This window comes from Streptopelia decaocto, assembly GCF_964273445.1.
Source record: "Streptopelia decaocto genome assembly, chromosome: 4".
Lineage (NCBI taxonomy): Eukaryota > Metazoa > Chordata > Aves > Columbiformes > Columbidae > Streptopelia > Streptopelia decaocto.
Genome location: NC_138658.1, coordinates 62,015,417 through 62,034,840, shown reverse-complemented (window position 1 = coordinate 62,034,840; position 19,424 = coordinate 62,015,417). Strand labels below are relative to the sequence as shown.

The 19,424-nt window shown below is 40.2% G+C and overlaps 1 protein-coding gene across 5 annotated transcripts in view; it reads right to left on the bottom strand.

Moving 5' to 3' along the window:
- TAPT1 (transmembrane anterior posterior transformation 1) overlaps nucleotides 1-6,294 on the bottom strand; it is a 47,336-nt gene extending 41,042 nt beyond the window's left edge. For 4 of the 5 annotated variants that reach the window (XM_082051447.1, XM_082051446.1, XM_082051448.1 and 1 more), the window contains exons 1-2: nucleotides 5,992-6,280; nucleotides 1,132-1,262 (exon numbers count right to left, since the gene is read on the bottom strand). In XM_082051447.1, coding sequence (XP_081907573.1) covers nucleotides 1,132-1,262; nucleotides 5,992-6,220 — 360 coding nt within the window. In that variant the 5' untranslated portion in view covers nucleotides 6,221-6,280. Of the gene's footprint in view, nucleotides 1-1,131; nucleotides 1,263-5,991 lie in introns of all 5 variants that reach the window. The other variant, XM_082051445.1, reaches the window with a different exon arrangement.
- Between the last annotated feature and the right edge of the window lie 13,130 nt (nucleotides 6,295-19,424).

The window sequence follows — 19,424 nt, the reverse complement described above, 5'->3', positions numbered from 1 at the left end:
ATGCTGAAGGGGGAACGTGACTGCTGACAAAGGGTCTCCTACTCTCCCTCCCTCCTCTACTGCTCTTTCATCTTTTCAGCCCTATTCCAAAGTATCCAGCTCTCCTTCTGCCGGCTCTGGATTCTCAAGAATATTGGCTGAGCAATTTGGCTCACTATCCCAGCAAAGAACAAACAGATTAAGAGAAGTGAAGCATTCACTGCCAAATTATGAGCTGATTTAACTGAGGATGGTCCAATAAGCACCACAGCTCATACAACAGGCAGCATAGGCAAGAGACTGAAATGGGAGGAACAGTGAAACAAGACTCTTCCTTCAACAGAAGTTTAATTGGTGTAGCCCTACTGTGTAACTTCATCCCTAGAAGTTTTGAGAATTTTACCAATATTACTTTTAATGTTGTCACCCTGCAACCTAGCCAAACCTTACCAATGTTGCCTTCTCATCATTGAGCATATCCCTGCTGCCTTGCAAAACTGACACCCTCTCCTACAGGGTTTCAAAATGGTTAGGCCAGAATAGAACTCTCTGTAATGTATTACAGCACTGGAACTCGCTCACTGCAGGGCCACAGCTGTATCTGAGCTGACATAAGGGAGGTGGCAGGAATGAGAGGGAAGATGTGGTAAGCAGTGGCAGGAAGCAAAAAAGATGGCTGTGAAAATTAAGTCAAAAACCTTCGACAGAAACTCATCCAACGTCACCTTTTTAAAGGACCAAAATCTTCCCACCCTCAAAACATTTTATACTAGAAAAATCTTTAACACTTTTTTTTTTTTTAAGTGTAAAATTACATATTTTGGTAAAGAGTTTTCTTTTGCTTGACTATTCATTTTAGGATCAGCAATATCTTTATATTTGAATTAATTTGTCATCATCTAGACTTGAAAATTAGTCATGTCTGTCTCTGCTATCTACTAGTAACATAAACAAGTGGCCATGAGTTGCCACCAGCAACAAGCAAACACAGGCAAAACTCCCGAAACCACCAGTTACTGACACTGAAAATTAATAATTATAAATGTTTAAATCTTTTTTAGTAGCAGAAGTGTTTGGAAAAATACATATTTAAGTAACTTAATGCAACAGATTTAATCTCTAAATTAAAACAAATCTTAAAGAATACTTCACCTTTTCCAGTTCTTTTGGTATCCGCATGCACGTGTACACTCTCTCTCTCCGCTCTGTGTATTTTGCTTCATTGTGTTCAAGGAAGTAACCTCTTGTTAGCTCAGCACTGATGAATCTCAGCAATGAAAGATCTACATTCAGGAACACATATAAGGAGAAGATACTTCAGGCATTAACTCCTTAAGAATGATAAGACTGCTATGCTTTTGTTACTTGTTCCATGCTTCATTTACATCACATCTAACCCAGAAGGTTTCTGCTGATAGTAACAAGAAAATCAAATAACTTGGTATGGCAGGAGCTATATGAGAAGCAAGTCCTATGTTCTCCCGTTCCCCTGTTGTCTCCCAACAAACAAAACAAGCCACTACTCCCAGCAATCATTTGCATCAGACATCCCAGTTCTCCAAAATGTAACTCAAAGCAGCTATACAGAATGCAATATGTTGAGTGGATCTAATCCTTAATGTACTGACAGTCTTCCTAAATTTACTAAGCTCTACTTTTTTAAAAGCTATTTTCCACTCCCAGCAACACTAGCAACTTGTTCTTTATTTTAAAGAGCAACTTTCTGTAAGATCAAAACATTCACAGATACTCGATCCCAAGTGATTCGGTGCACAAACAGTACAAGCATGGTGATTATTTGATGATCAGACCAAAGTCTTTCAAGACCAAAAATCCATAAAGCATGTATAGACCTGCATTCTAATGGCTGTTGATAAATAAGCTGAAGGCTGATTGACCTATATTTAGTCAACTCATACAGCTTCCAAAAAAAGACTTAGCAGAGAGTAGTCTTGCAAAAGGAAATATGAAATTGTAATTATGAAATTCCAGGCTGTCAGCATGACAAGGTTGAGCTTAAGTTTCAACCCTCACTGGCAAGGTCTGACATTGCCAACTCTTGGTAACACTGCAGAAGTGACAGAACACTACAATGAAGTTCAACATTTCTGGTTATTATTGGCATTTAAAAATAGAAACTCTCATTGTTCACACAACATCCAAAAGACGGAAGGTGAGAGGTGATAGACAGATAGGTGAAAAGCTGCAGTGCATTTATCATTACACAAGAACATGCTCACAAACAGTACATTCAGATTTTAGCCAAAGTCTTAGTGAGTACTAGTGGGAAAGGGGGAGCGGGGAATGGACCTTGCATGGTACAATGCTCAACATTTTTGGGGGGAGAAAGAGGCTGCATAACACTGCCTTAGTAAAACAGCCTAGAGAACAGCTGTTAAAGACAGGAATGCAGGTATAGATGGTAGACGTAAGAGTCCACCCAGCACTGTCTGAGAAAGTGGCTTCTCAATATTCATCACATTGAAGATACTGATGACCATTGGAAGAGTAGCCAGACCACTGGATACTGATGACCACTGGAAGAGTAGCCAGAAAATTACAAAGTTTTAAAGCAAAGAAAGAATTAGTCTAAACAGAAGTATGAAAGGAGGAGAAGAGGCAGGGTGTACCTGTAGCCTACACTGCGCTTTGGGCACAGGGCACAAGTAAAGAGCGCGATTAGAACTTGTGGGAATTACAAATAGGCATTTTGAAGTTTGCAGTGCCGTATTAACATTCTGTCTATGTCTAGAATTATGCTTTTTCATGTTGCCAATACTGATCGCAGCTACATAATTCATCAACTGCTGGTTAATTATGTATTGTTAATAAATCGTTTAAATAACGGTTCGCTTTAAACTATGTGCACTGAACAGTTTTTCCCTGTATGAGCTTGTTTAGATAGCAATTTTGATTATGTATATATTACTGAACCACTTCCAGTAAGTAGGCCAAAGCTACTGTAAACCTTAAAGGTATTTATTTTAAAACAAACAGAAACAACATGTAGTTTAATGAGTAGTAAAAAACTAATATTGACACAAAGTTTCAATCAAAGTTCATTCCAGTGAAATAAGGCAGAAGTTCATACCACTAAATCATTGTTCAGATCTCTTGCAAACTTGTTTTCTGCAGTCTTCCTTTGTAACACTATCACTTGTAACTTTTTTGTTTTTCCCATTTCTTTCTTAAAAAGTCAAAAGAGATAACATCAGCTATAAACACACAAATTAGCTACTCTGTTAACTGTCCAGGTGTATTTTCTTTCACCTCAGATGACTGACCTTCTCTAACTTAAAGATAATTCATCTCAAAAAACTGAAGTTTCCTGTGAAGTAAATGCATGCATATGGGCAACTACCACGGAATAACTTATGAGTCCCTTTTGGGTCCCCTCCCACTTGAGATATTCTATGATTCTAACTAAAGAACTATTTGTTCCCACTCCTCCTTACCTCACACAAACTTTGATGGGCCTATTGTTAAAAACCAAATTATTCTAAGTTTCTTCCACCTGGCCAGACTTTCAAGCCCCAGATATGACCGAGGTTGATCAATACACAAGCTCCAGACTGTGACTGCAAAACAATCTCTTCAGTGACAGGGCACGCACTGAAGCACAGACACTCAGTCAGCTCCTTTCTGAGCCTTTACTGCCACCCAGCATCAGCCCTAGTTCTGTGCCAGCTGTGAAACAGATCAGTGGCTGACCCTGTAGGAAAAACACAGTAAGCAAAAGAACACGATAAGACACTAAGGCAGGACAGAGCAATAAATCATCTGAAAAATGGCTTAATTCCACTATCAAAGCATCATTTTTTTTTAAATATAAGTAAACACTTCAATTTCTACTTCAACTTCCTTCCCTACTTCAAGTTTCCTTCCTTTTCAGTCAGAAAGCTTCAGACTGTAGCCTAAGTTTCAACTGTTCTGATAGCATACTAAGTGCTTAAAGTATTTTCATTTATCTCCTCATATCAGGACCGAAAAGTGCAAGCATCTTCAAAACATAAAAGGCCACTAATTCCTTAAAGGTAAAAAGATAATGATTTACCTAAGTTATACTTCAATGCACAGCTACACAAAGGATAACGATTAACCAGAAATGGAGAGGAAAACTTGTGCAAATGTGAAACGTACCCCTGCTCAATAATTTTTTTTATCACTATATAATTGTAACTTTAATCCTAAATGGAACAATTCCAGATACTTCACTTCTGTCAATTCTAAATACACACTCCTTCCATAAACACTCAAATCAATCAAGACTACAACAGCACAATACTGTTTCCAAAAACAAGTATTTCCTTCTCCGCTAAACAACTTATCTGTACTGTACTGATCCTGCTTTACCACCTTGAAAAAACCCTACTTCTGTTTACCATGTAACATATTACTACCGGTAGATGAGTTAGAATTTTTAGTTGCTCTATCAAGAAGCCTGTTCTTATGTTTTCTTGTCCTGAAAGTCAGAGAGCACCAATGAATTTAAACTATTTTTTAATTTAAAATCAATAGTTGGAAGATAGTTGGGGCGGGGGGGGGGATTTCCTATTTCCCTACTTTTCAAAAAGTTATTTGTTCAGCTATCTTATAGGCACATCGGTATGTATCTTGGCCATTGTTTTTTTCACCACAAAGCAATTAATAATACTACAATCAAGCTAATTCCGTACAACTAAAGAAATTACATTTGCTTCATCAGTACCACAGAAGTGTAGTCAATGATGCTGCAAGTCCTACGACAAAGCATGTCAAAAAGGGATATAGCACCTGTCAAGCTTAGAAGAAAAGCACTGAATTGTTGGCAGGTGTGTGGTTTTGGTTTTGTTTTTTTCATTTGGTAAGACCTATGCTATCACATTCAAGCCAACACTGAGGCAGAAAGCCAGGAAATTTGGACACCACTTTGAGCACTTTCCAGATTTTTTCAGCAAGCCGCTCAAGAATATGGTGCTAATAAAGCAACCTTATTAAAACTAAATCAACCCTGTTGCACTGAGTGACAATACTTTACAAAAAATGACGGGCTATTTTCAAAAATTACTCTGTAGATACCTGAAATTGGCAGTTTGAGTATAAATGCAAATATAGCTGCAGGCTGACAGCAAAGGCCAAGACATTTTCCCTTATTTTTTCCCTACGAAATCCCGCCAGTAAACTACACTTAGTTTAAAAGACTTCTAATAACCTGCATACAACTTCAAGGCTCTAACAGCACCGTTACTTTCACCAATACAGGCAAAGACTACTGACTCACAGCTCTGTGTACATAACAAACACTAAGACGACGAAGCATTTCTCATACTTCAGCACCAAAGTTCAGGGATCCTGCAGCCCCCCGGGCCAGGGGCTCAGGGAACGCAGGACCCGGGTCTGAATCGCTCTGCTCCTGCCCAAACCCGCCGTGCTGTCCGCGGCAACTCCACGGCAGGTGCAGATTTTAACAACCTGAGATTCGGCTCCAGCGCGCACCACTCGGATGGATGATGCCCCGTCGCTGAACAACCTCCTGGCGATTAACGTGCTGCGTGACAGGGCACAGGGACTTCACTGCCCCCACTCCCCATTCTTGCACACGAAAGAGTGGAAAGCACCAGCCACCCCCGGGGCTTTATTTCCCTGACACGGGTGAGTTCGCTGACTAAACTTGCGGCCCGGGAGCGAAGCGGCAGCGAAGGCGGCGGGGCCGCTCCCCGCCCGGCCGCTCAGCGCTGACCCGCCAGAGCCCGGCGCACTTTTTGAAGTCGCTCGCCGAAGTTCGCCCAGGCGGGCGGCCGGGCGCCCTCAGCCCGGCCTCAGGCACCCACCGCGGCTCCTCGGCGGGCCGGGCCGGCCGGCGCTGTGCGGAACCAGCGCTGGCGACGCGCCCCGGCGGCGTCGCCCGGCCCGGGGCAACACCGCGGCGGCCACCGCGGTCCCCCGTAGGGACCGACCCAGCCCCGCGGACCTCGCTGCCTGCCACTCGCCCCTCGCGGGAGAAGGCCGCCCGCACCGCCGCCGCCCGCTCACCGGAGAGGCTCCGCTTCTTCTTCCTGCCCCGGTCGCTCTCGTAGAAGCCCAGCGTCTCCGTTCGCTGCTGCGGAGACGGCTGCCCCGGGCCGGCGGCAGGCGGCCGCGGCTCGCTGCTCCCCCAGAGAGTCTTGGGCTCCCCCCGGCCGGTGTCCTGCTGCTCCGGTGCGCCGCCGCGCCGCCCGTCCCCGCCGCTGCCCAGCGCAGCGGCGTCGGCCACGCCGGCCATGTTCGCCGCCCGCAGCAGCGCCCCCGAGCCGCGCGCCGCGCCGCGCCCCTGCCCGTGACTCATCACCGCGCGACAGCGGCGCGGACCGGCCGCCGCGCGAGGGCCGGGCGCGGGGGGCGGGGGCGCGGCCGGCGCAGCGCCATCTTGCCGCCGTTAACCGTGTGCGTGCCGGGACCCCGCAGGGCCGGGCTGGGTCCGCCTCGTCTCGCCTCTTCCCGGCAACTTCTTCTGCTCCGCCGCGAAGCTTGCTCTGCTTTTATTGACACCGCTGGGCGCAAATACATTAACGTTAGAGAGATCTAGCGGGCCGTCTGACGTTGTGATAAAAACCAAGTGTGCAAAGGTCACGGTTTCACCTGCCACACGGGTTAACTGGGGAACAGTGGCCCAGAACAACTGCAAATAACGCGATTAATCTATCCCACACCATGCAAATAAAGACCTTGTTTGAAAAGGGAAAGCAAGAGGTGAATTATTAACCCTAAAGCCAACAGGATTTCAATAACGTAACGTGTCAGACACTGGGCACTTGAGGTCACAGCCGGAGCCCCCAGGTCTGCCCGGCTCTGCCCACCAGAGGCCTCTGGAAGGAGCTGCTGCTGCCCGCCCACCCGCGCCAAGGACCGTGTGCTGTGGCCGTGCGGCTCCCGTGGAGCTCACACAGTCCCACCAGGTACAGGAGGGCGAGGAGGAGTCCCCAGAGCTCAAACAGCCCCGCCAGCCTGAGAACCGGGGCCTGAAATCTTGTCCTTCCTTAAAGGCTGAGGCTGGGGATGTTGTTAATTACTGGCGGCATGATACTGGCGGTGAAAAAGCTTGTCAGAGGCCATATTAATGAAAAGTGCTTGTTCCTGCCTCAAAGCGCTTATAATTTATACAAGGATAAACAAATATAAGAAGCAGGGAGCTCAAGATAACAGCGAAGCACTTGTTCGCAGAGGGAATTCACATGGGCACGAGGACAAAATTCCTGGCCTGAATTTCAAGTACAAGACCTCCTTCACATTCAGTTCTCATGTTCTTATCATGCATTCTGAGGCTTAATATTTAGCCACTCATCCTGGGAAAACAAAGAGTGCTTTATTCTTTCTTTGGAGGGCCATAGTACTCTTCCTCTGTAACTCTAAGTTAATTGTACAGTTGTCTCAAAGAGCATTTCAAGCTTTGCATAGACTAGAGGTACCCATTTCTGTTGCCATTAGTGGTTCTAAATGCCTAAAATCCAGTAGGATTAATCCAATTCTTGATGTTTTCAGGCAGGGGAACACTTTTTACAGGTATTTGTAATGTGTAATAAGAATATCATACAGGGAGCTAACAGTGATAGCTACTATACATTATCAGTTTGGGCTTTCTTCTCCCACCTTTTTCTGCAGATGTAGAAAGCAGTTTGAAAAATAGGATGCAGAATAAAGATCTCCAAAAAGAGCTGAAAAATTCCCTCAGCAGGAGTGCTGTTGCGATCCATGCAAAGTTACATGACACCCTGAGAGATGTTATTGTCTCGTTCCAACTGTGTAGAAATGCTATATCCATGCATAAGATGCATTGCATGATACTTAAGGACAACAAATTGTCACAACTTTGTTATCAGTCTTACTGCGTTTGCAGTATGAAGCATCATCTAACAACCAGCTTCTTTTGTCAGGCCCACCGAGAAGCTATCGGACGTATTGTCAGCACCAGTTGTGACAGCACATGCATTTTCTGTTCAGGGGTTGACCCAAGATAACCTTGCTTTGTTTACAAGATCTTCCAGTTTTCCGCTTGAAGCCGTTCAGCTGAAGACACGATAATAGCATGACTGCAATACAGTTCAGCTAAGAATTGGCTCATATTTTTGATGCGTTGAGCAGCTGCCCTCAAGTTTCTACCTGCAGAGTCTTTCTGGATATTTTTCTGTACTTTACAACTAGTTTGTAACCCATCATTGGCCAGAATTTTAATATGTTCTTTTCCACATGCAAATATGTGTGGTTTTCAACTATTACACATGATATTTTGGCACACTGGCCACTTCCACAAGTTCAAGCCAAAGGCAGCAAAATCCAGTCTTTAGACATTAGAGTCCTTGAACTAGCCAAGTCAGAGGGCAAAAGTTGTTTAGTGAAAAATGTTAGCAGTGTTGAAATAGGAAGTAGTGGTTCATTACGATATCTGCTCTTGGGAGTTATCTGGGACCATCTGCTGTTTGGGCATGAGAAGCTGTATTTTGTCGCTTTCCATAGCTTATCTGCTATGAGACATGCTACAGAGTCTCTCTGCGGCAGGTCAGAATCCACTTTGCAGTTTCATAACATTCACCAATCTTTTCCCTGAAGCGATTTTTTTAGAACAAGACACAGCCCTGTTTGTGTTCCCACAGCTGGAATTTTACTTTTTTCCCCAAGAGATAATTAGCAGGTGGGGGGGAAAGGGAGAATTGTTTCAAAATAATGACAGTCTCCAAGACAAAAAAACAGTTTCATTCATAGAGCAACAATAAACATTAGGATAGTCATGCAGTGAATACAGACTGGGAAGTGTTACTTCAGTTTTATTAGAAATGCCATCAGTGCTGATCTTTGGGGCTTTGGGAAGCTACTTCTTTTGTTGCCTTAATTTTTCCATACATATACTAGAGTAATGTTTATTTACCCATAATTTATCTTATACATCATCATCACAGAGGGATTTTTGCTAATTTGATGTCAGGAAAGTTTATTCTGGCACTGCCAGCTATTAAAACTTTTTAGTGTGTCTAGCTTGGTTGTACTTTGGTCCCTGAGTACCCACTGCTGCAACTACTCTGTCTCCTAGAGAGGACAGTCTTTTTCTAAAGAACATGTTTACTTGGTCTAAAGTTCCTCCTTTTTTTTTTTCGTAATGTATTTTTCCCCACAAGTGCCAACAAAAGGTCATTAAGAAGAAGACTCAGAAAATGAGTAATCATTTTTTGTAGTGGTTTTTGCTGTCAGAACTTCAATTTCTTTTCCGACCTTTCCATCTATTTCATTTATCCCTACCAACTCAGATATCCTCCCTCGACATGGCTGGTCTGTCAATGAAGTGTGCTAAAAAGAGCTCTAGTAGGATCTTTTTAGAGAGCAATACAAACATGGAAAAAAAAAGTCAAGAAAATTACATCTTATATGAGAAATAAATTATGGGCATAGCTTAGGAAATAGGGAAGAAGTCTACAGAGAAGCATGGAAACTCAATGTACTGCACAAAGCAGAAGTGAAACTGGATAATGCATTAACTGGCAGTAGAGGCGGGTGTTAAACTGATTATAGTAACAATGCCGTACTCATAGCTGCATGAAACAGTTATGTGTAACAGCAATACTCATTACTGTATGAAAACATCTGGTATCTGTCTTACACTGTAAGCTTTTTGTCAGTGACACTTGAACTTCTTTAGACTTTGCAATATCACTCAAAAAAAATAGATACTAAAAGTGTACCATTTAATGGTTTCATTTATTGAGTCTCCTGCAAGAATTACACTGAGTTATAGTGTTATATATGTGATTTTCAATTATTCTTCATTTTAAAAAATGTCTTCACTTAGTACACCTTCTGTGGGGAGGAAAGTCAACAAAACTCATGATGAATTCAAAGTGCAATATTCCTTTTTTTTTTTTTTTTCCAGAATAAATATTTTCAGCCCCTTTGTAATATAAACAAGTTATTTTGTATTGGCTTTGTGTCTTCTAGTTCACTGATACACTTAGTGTGTGGGTGCATATTCATTCTTCTGCTAAAGGCAATGCATCTCTTAGCAACAACTGTTATTAACAAACTCAGTTCTAGATCTTTCAGAATTGCAGCTGTCATATATTTGCAAGGTACAAAAGTATTGGTTGGAAGTATAATCTAATTCTGTCTCAGTCGGTTCTGTTTGGTAGCTGAAGTTAAAAATATCTGTTTACACCCACAGGAGAAAAATCATGTAAAGATTCTTTCCTCCATTTTATGTTCAATATCTAACCAGCAGATTATTTTTTTTTGTATGGACTAATCTTCACATATGAAAAATAATCAGTATAAGAAATTGTTGTATAGACAGTAGTACCCTATGTATTTCACTTTTTTTTTTTTTTTAATCTCAATATAAAATTTATATTACTAGGGTTTATATATATTTTCCTGAGTTGTAGGCTCACTAAATATTAGGTTGACTCCCGGGTAAGCTGAGGGCATTACTCAACATCAGCATGTCCCTGAATAATGTAAGTACAAATCATGTTATGCAATACTACAGTACCTGAAAGTCGAGTTTGACTTCTCACTGGTACATTTCCATTATTTGTTTGCTTTGGATACTGTATTATACAGCACAGGAGCTGCTGCATGATTAAAAAATCAATGGTGCTTTCCAGTGACAGTCTGTTTTTTCACATCTGAAATCTCTGAAATTTTTGGAAGAAATACTTATTTTGAGATACTTTTATGTGGCATTTTATCCTGGGACCATAGTTCAAGGAAGACTGAAGGGCAGAGGTACAGAAAGTTAGTTCAATATTGCAGGTTTTCAAAAACATGCTCACATTATCTTAAAACTAAATTTCATAATATTATTTGATTTTTGTTAAAAGTTCTAGGAGTTCCCTTGTGTGATATTTTTATAGCTCTTTCACTGCCAGATATCTTGAAAGTTTTTCTCAAGGCAATACTTCTTCTGCGACTGTCAGTGACAGATTTTTCCTGCCCAAGGTCTGATCTCCATTTCTCAGTGTCAATATTTCTTGAGGATTTATATCTTGAGCAAAATGCCAGAACTAATACTTAAACTGCTGCCTCTATTGGAGCGCAGGTACCTGAACCTCTGACACCTATTATGTAAGCAAAGCAGCGAATGGTCTTTTCAACATCAACATAACTGAACTCAGTGATAAATGGGGCATTTCCCCATAAGATTCACACATTTGAAAGTAAAGTAGCAGGGAGGTCCCTAAATCTCTTTGATTCCAAATTACTTAATCACAGTCTTCATCTTGGAAGTGTTGGAAGTGTTTTTTTCTTATTACGTATGTGTAGCTATACTACATAACATTTAAACATGGCTCTAGATATGACAAGATGGTTTTAAGAGTTCAGTTGCCTTTGACTCCATCCTCAGATGAACTAAGCCAGACATAAGGTGTGGGGGAAGTCAGTGGAGAAAATGCAGATGGAAAAACAGTTATGAGAGTTCCTAGAGTCATGAACTGGGAAGAGAAAAACACCTGGGGAAGGTTTCCTGTAGTTACTATGAAGAAAATTAACTCTATCCCAGCCAAAACCAGCACACCCAGTATGAGACAGAAAGTGGTTGGTGTTTTGTTTAGGTGTCAGAAAATAAGTTACCTCTAAAAATTGGTTTCCTAATGTGTAAGTTTCAGTCTACCATTTCTTTGTGTTTTTCAGGTCCAGGGAGCAGAAGTTGAAATCCTGAAGCTGGAGTGGCCCAGGTTTTGTGCCTGAATTTAGAATGTGGGTTTTCAGTCATGTCAAACCCAAGTGGAGACAGAAATCTCTGTTGTAAGAATCATTTGCAATCAGAGTTGCTGTAAACAATCCTATTGATTGAGTTGAAAATCTCAGCTCAGCAAGAGCATTTCTGTTATGATAAAGTATGCAGATACATACATACATACAAGCTTTATGCCTAAAATTAGATCGTGAGATCTCTAGATAGATCTTAAGTCTCTCACTTCTCAAAGCATCTCTGCTCAGGAGAGAATTCAAATGTGTTAGATTTAAACATAATGGTAAATGCTTTTCTGATTTTAGACAATAAAAATGTGTTCTTCAAAAATGTTGAGTCTCCGGTAGGACTAATTGAATCACTTCAGAGGTTCTGGGACCCCTACTTTAGATTCCTAGTTCTGAAAATCATGGCTCATTTTGTAATTGTAGTTGCACATGAAAAACCATAGCATACATAGAAAAGGAAATGTGTTGCTTATAGATGTATAGCTAATGGCTCTGAGACCAAACCTTCAGTCATTTTAAGTCAAAATAAAGTCATGACCTTCAGTGGACTCATACAGTTTTCATGAGATTGGGACTGGTTTTGAATTATTTGAAGTTTGAAAGAAGAAATGGTTCATTGTTTGATTTAATTGTTATTTTCTATCTAAACAGTGCATTGATACAGTTCACCTAACACACTGTGCACAAGGTAACAAAGGTGAAAAACCTATGCAGAACTGCTCTTCATAAACACAGATATTGTTCTTATGTATATAAACACACAAAAATGTTTATTTACATATACCTGACAACAGAATACTGAAATCAAGACCAACTTTAGGAGCTAAGTATTGTTTTAACATTAGAAATGTTTTAAAATCAGCTAGTCCCTTTCAGGCAAGGGTTCAGTGCTACATTTTTAAATAATTGTCACCCTTTGAGGTTGTTTTTTGCTTTAGTTATTGTTTTTGTTATTACCAATCTAATTGTCAAACATGACAACAGCACTTGGGTAAAATTCACCTCTGATTTAATCCCAGTAGTGCCAACGTAGTCTGCATGATCTAAGTTAGAGTGCAGACATAGATTTTTGATGTATTCACAAACTGTGTCTATCAATATATCAAACTCTGTCTATTGAGAGCACAGTTACAGCATCAAGTGATTTCTTACCACATACCAAAGACCCGCTGTAGTAGCATGATGAGATAAGAATACATTTTCAACTGGAACTCAAAATTTCCCATACTTTTTTTGCTCAAGTTTTGTATTTTGAAGCAGGCAATTTTAATTTGGCAGGCTCTGTACAAATCCAATTACCATTTGGAACTCCTGGAGGTTTGCTCTACCTTGATGAGTAACAAGATGCACTGGAATAGGTTTGGGATCAATCTTTCAGCCCTGGCAGATCATAAAGAAAGATGCTTACACTGAAAATACTTGCTTTTCCTGCAGAGTAACCCTACCCGCCCTACATTTGCATCAACTAGCAGATCATTAACTGAACATGTTTTTCCTTTCCATTTTCAAATTATTATTGTTGTGAGATCCTGCGATTTACAAGTTATATGCACCAAAGTCACAGTAAGAGTTGACAGAACTCACAGAGGGACATGAAGAATAAAAGCTGAAATTCCATCTGTCAGCCACTGAGTTCACATTTGGAATATCAGAATATAAGTATTGGGAAAACCATCAACTGGTTAAAGGATCCAGCAATTTAATTGAAACAATATGAAATATATTCACTTTTGGAAAATTTATGAAAGCACATTTTCAAACACAGGCAGCTGACTAAGAAAAAGTCCTGTACATGATGTCTCTTAACGCTATTATGTTTAAAGTACTGTCAACGTTTCTTTTACTGGGATTTACTGTGGAACTTCTGACTGAACTTCTGGCTCAGCCTCAAGAATATATGCTTCTTTACAATCCGATGGCTTGGTTAGGCCTAAAAATCTTGCACAGGTGGGCAGGGATGTTCATGTGCTAGTTTAGAGCACCTGCACACAGAAATGTGTGTTCATAAAACCAAATAACTGAATATTCTGTAGAGATGTTTGTAGGCAAAAAGAACCATAGACAAGCAATTGCCAAACCAGCTTGCACAAATATGATTCCCATGCATGCGGATATTTTTGTGGGCATTAGTCAGCTGCTTGGTTATGATAATTTGATCCAAAGTCTGACTCTGGAGTTATTTTAGTGATCAGGATGTGCTATTTTAGTTCTGTATTATTGTATAAATCTTTATAATATAATTGCTGACAGAACCTTTATCACAGCATTGCTATCAGTTCATTTATGATCTTTATGATCTTCTTGCGGATCATTTATTCATTCAACCCAGGAATAAATGCTTGATACATAAATTTTAATAATCGCAGTCTTGCCCAGTCAGGACGACCCCTTTCTGAATGACTGGACGTGACATGACTCATTCTCTCCTTTGTATATTCCCAGCTGGCACTTTCAGTTCCCTCCCAGTACTCCTATATTTCACAGCCTATAACAATTATTCTCCCCTTTCCTTAAGTAAGATTATTTGAAATGAAATCAGGAGAATTATTAATTAAAATAAGAGCAGTTGAATGTCTTGTCTGAGTGTTGCCCCTTGGATGAATGCAGAACTATCATCTTAATTGCAAGCAGCATACTTGGTGGTAATATACAAAGCACACCTTGTTTAATAGAAATATTTCACACTTACAGTGAGATGGTTAAATTATATGTCCTGATGTGTCTGCAGAACACAAGCATATGATTAAACTGGAGTCCAAGATATGGACAAACAGGACTGATAAAGCAATACCTGAGAAGCAACAGAAAAAAGATAATAATGTTCACAGAACGGCTGTGTCTTCTTACTCTTTCCTCCTCACAGCATGTTCTTGGCTTCTGATGCTGTGAGTTAAGATTGCTTATGGTGCCAAATCACCCTTTTTTTTCTCTATAGTGTGTCTCCATGGCAGATCTTGTTCTCACCTTCTTAGCTGTGTTTGGCTCATGTCCTTAGTAGCCACATTTTAAAAACTTTGCTTGAATATTGTTGACCTTTTAGAGCCCTAGCCCAACTTGAGTGAGAGGGTGCAACACCTGGCTGAGTCAACTGCACGATCAGCATCATGGTGTCCTGAAGGCACAGCCAGGAGTTGAGTGTTTCACTCTGGAACGTAACTGGTGTTCTGGGAGAGAGGAACACCTTCCTCTTGGTTTGCAATGACCACTCAAACACTGGGATGCTGGAAACCACTTGTTTTACAAAGTTAAGGAATAGACTGATCTGAGCCAGCTCTTTCTATGCAACCAAGCCTGATTTCTGTGGGCTTTCAAGGAAGTAATTGAGCAGATAATTTGGCACTGAGAAAGTGAGAGCACTGACAAGTCTTACTGGGTTAGAGACAGTTGGAGATGACAAGCTGTTTTGTAAGCAAGCCACTTGTATTTAGAATTTTAGATCTGGGTTGAGGAGCATCATTTTAGACACAAAGCCTTAAAAATTGTGGCTTAAACTCAGGAGTAAGTTAAAAACTGAATTTCTGTTGTGGAAAGTAGATTTCCAGGTTGAGAACAGCTCTAACGCTTAGGCAGTTTTCCCATTTACTAAGTATAGCTATTCATTTTAATTTGCATAAAGAACATGGATATGTAAGTCCCCAATTACTTTAAAAGCAATATTTCAGCTGATACAGTGAAGTAATTAGTTCAGTGAGGAAATGACATTACATAGTGGAAAGTTTGGTTTGCCAAGGATCAATTTGTTGACATTTGAATCCAACTAGAAATGAAATGCACAGAAGAAAAAGTAGACTATTTCAGTAAAAAAGCCTTCTCATCAATTTGGAACAAAAGAAAAGCATGCCTGCTTCTCAGCCAGAGGGGCTAAGTAAAGGATTTCTCTGCAGTAGAAGACTTACAAATGACCGTTTAAACATGAGGAGAATAGAACAGGAACAGAACAGTTTATAATTGTAGCATGCGGCATCAACATGTTTCTTTTTATTTTCTTTTTCTTCTTTTTTTTTTTTTTTTTCCTGACGTACAATCCTTATTTCTTTAGCACTTTTTTTTTCCCTATATACAAAATTAGGATACTGTTACATATGCCACATTTTCACAGACTCTAGTACTTGATCCAGCAACATTTGTTAGTACCTCTCACCTCCTCAAACAGGAAATACAACAGGAAGGCAAATACCTTATTTTGATTTGCATTTGGGTTTCATTTGCTTGATTGTTGCCATTGTTGAAGTGCTGTCATATAAATTCGTAGCATCTCCCCTACAAATAAAACACAACATGACTTTGTTCCAAGAAATTTCCTGTCTAAACTGGAGATTATAATAATAAAAAAATCAAGTGATAACAATGAAAAATGAGTGAGCTACAAGGGGATGAAGAATGCAGCTGTGAGAGGTAACAAAACAGTTACTATTATATATGTATTTTGTTAGTTCATCCACATAACAAAGGGAAAGGAAAGGTGCTTTATATAAGCGAGTGGTTTTTTTCTCAGTACAAGATGCATGGGAAGGTTGCTGATGTAACAGGTAGATGTAAGACTATTTAAATTGTCTAAAGCACAATGACTTTCAGTTATTCTTAAAAATTATAGTGGTTTTCAGTCTTTTTTCAACACAAGCTTGGATTTAAAATATATAGACCCCACATGAAGATTTAATTTTTGTATTTTTCCTAGAATTGTATAAATAGCTACTATAAATTGACAAGAACCATTAATTACTATTCTAATTAAAGAGAATAGTGATTTCTAAGATAATTCATGTCAATGTTGGATAAACACTCAGAAATAAGCTAGTAAAGGTTCACTTTGTCCTCTAGAGATCGTGTAATCATGGCTACCAGAAGGAACTATGTAAAATAAATCTGCTGAAAAGCATAGTCCCTATCTCCACAATATAGAGGTAAAGAAAACATCTTTTAACAGCATATAGCTATGCTATGCAACAGCTTCAGATAGAAAATAAAGATATATTCAGAACTGCATTGGAAAAGATTCAGTTCTGTGGTAAGAATTAATCTTTATTCTTTTGGATGTGAGCCAGATTTTAACTGATGTGCGTAAGAAAAATCTGCCTATAGGAACACTTTTTATTCCAGCCTGGTATGCATCAGGATTTCGTGCTCTTTCCTCCTAAGAAATCAATTGGGGTTGAAGATAGGATGCTGGAAACAAGATAGTGCTTCATAGTAAGTAGAGGTCTCATTAGCTGTGGCCATAATTATCTGTTTATCCAAAACATGCATAGATTTTATGAATTCCAGTATGACAGGTCTTTTAAGGACCACACAATGAGCAGATATAAGTAACTGAGAAGTATTCTCCACTTAGACACAAAAAAGGCCCCGAAATAGCTGTTTGCTGCCTTTCCATGTTCACACGCTCATGAATGAGCTGGGTCACGTAGAGGACTAGCTCTGGCACGCCTCAGCCCTCTGCTATGTTTTGCTTTCAGCCCCTTTTCCAGCTTTGACAAAACTGGCACAAGAGGATTTCAAGCTGCCAGAGATCATTCTTATCTTGATCATCAGTGGACCATGGACTACACGCTACTGTTGTAATCTGAACTAAACTGGAGGCGGTACTGGGGCATTTGTCTTCACCTGGGCTTCTGCTTCCATGTGGCACCAGTGGTGTTCTTTGATACCAGCAGTCACAAAAAGAAGGTTGCTTCTGGGTCTTTCACCCAGCCACTCACTCTTACCTAATCTGAAGTAAGTTCTGAATTTTTGCCATTTTGAAGGAGAAAGTGCACAGATGAATCACTTCTGTGAGGAAGAAATTCATTAGGTCTGAGGATACATTCTTTATGTGGGTATTTTGGAAACATTACTAATGTAGCCTATTGAATCTGCATACCCGTAATAATGATAACAAGCTGACAATCTATACTGACATTAAGTGATTGACATATTTAGTAATAATAGAAAGCATTGTCAACTGTGAAAACAATCAGCAATTAAATAGATTCTGTATTCTAGAGGCTTGCCCCAGCTAGGTTAACGAAGAATGACAGCAAGGCACAACCAAAAGGCTCCCCAAATTACCTGGGTGCAGCGAGTCACACTGAGTCTGCCCTCTGCTTGCAGAGGTCACGGCGAGACATGTCAAAGCATTCTTGGGTGAAAATTTGGAGTACGTGAAAAATATGCTCTGGATAGTCTATCACCCTGCCAATGGCTTGGCTTCTGCAAATTTTGGAGGAGAAATGAACAGACAGGACAAATTACAGGAGACATTTAGACTAGGCCAGTGCAGTCCAGGGGCTGTGCACACCTTTTAAATTATGGTATTTCTTAGCTCTCTGTTGACCTCAGGGACCTTCAGATCTAAACTCCATTCACTACTCTGTCTTACTAATGCATCCAGGCTTGTGTTTATGAGTAATCTCTTGATTTCTAAAAATGCATCCTTCATTTCACTGTAATTTTTATTTTTAATGTGGACTTGTATCAGATCTATATAGTAGCCAGTGAAGAGTCCTTACCCGCAGCTGAATGATCACACTCAGTGCTATAATTCTGATGTGGATATAAATGGTTTGTGTTTTTCTGCTTATAAGTACAATTTATCCTTGAAAGATTCACTATGAAGAAAATCCAAAGGTATGCACATTTTTGAAGAAAGACCTGGAACTCTGTAGGAAAACGTAAAATAAAAAGGTGTGTATATTTCTGGAAATTATTGAATAAATTTAGCACCAAAGGTAAAAAGTGTTTCGCACTGCTAAACTCAATATTTATAGTATAGAATCAAACCGAAATTGAACGAATACACATAAGGAACAAATACAATGTATCAGAAATGTTTTATTCTATGCTGCCATCTTGTGACTGGAAATGTGACCTGCTGGCATTTACTAGCTAGAAAACCAAGCCCTTTAAATAAGACCTGTACAGCTCAGTGAGGACATTTTGTTGAAATATTCTTTCTGTTCTTACCTAGTCAGCACACACTGTACCAATAGCAGGAAAAAAAACAAAACAAAACCAGAGAGAGTACTTTGGCAGCATTTCTGCTAATGCAGTCATCACTGAGGAGTCCCGAGCTTGGCTGTTGTGGATAGGATGGTTGCACAGTAAAGTCATCATCCGTGAACACTTCTGAGAAGGTAACTTCTGTAAGCATCCACTAAATCAATTCCTGCCTGTGGGTAAACACATCCACCAGAAAGCCCTTCTTCAAAACTCCTGAGAGGAAATACCAAGCTGGCTTTTCTATCACTGTGGGAAAGCAACATGAAATAAACAGCGGGCCTGTGATTTCCCTCTCTCTGTAACACAGAGACACTTTGCTTGGGATGAAATTCAAGGTTGAATAACTAGATGTTACGGAGCATTATATCCTGATGTTCCTACAGCTTGGCTTTAAGGAGCCTATTGAAGACAAGTGAATGAGAACCAGTAGAGAAGGTGGCTTTTAACTGCTAACCACACCATAAGATAGGCAACACGGTGCACTGTATCACTAGCACAAGGCAGAGCCTGTTTGGAAAGCCTCAGGTTTTTGTGATGCTACTCGGGATAAAGTTTTGTATATGAAGGTGATGATACTCTGGATGAAGTTTTGCACATGAATGCACAGTAGCTTTACAGTAGTGGGTAGATGACAGAGTACATGTTAAGGTCTAACACTTCCAATGCATGGTAGTGTAGAAACCAGCTTTCAAAGCTGGAGGATGTACTTGATAACAATAATTAAAAAAAATTCTGAGGGTGGAAGAACTAATTTGTTATGCAAATAT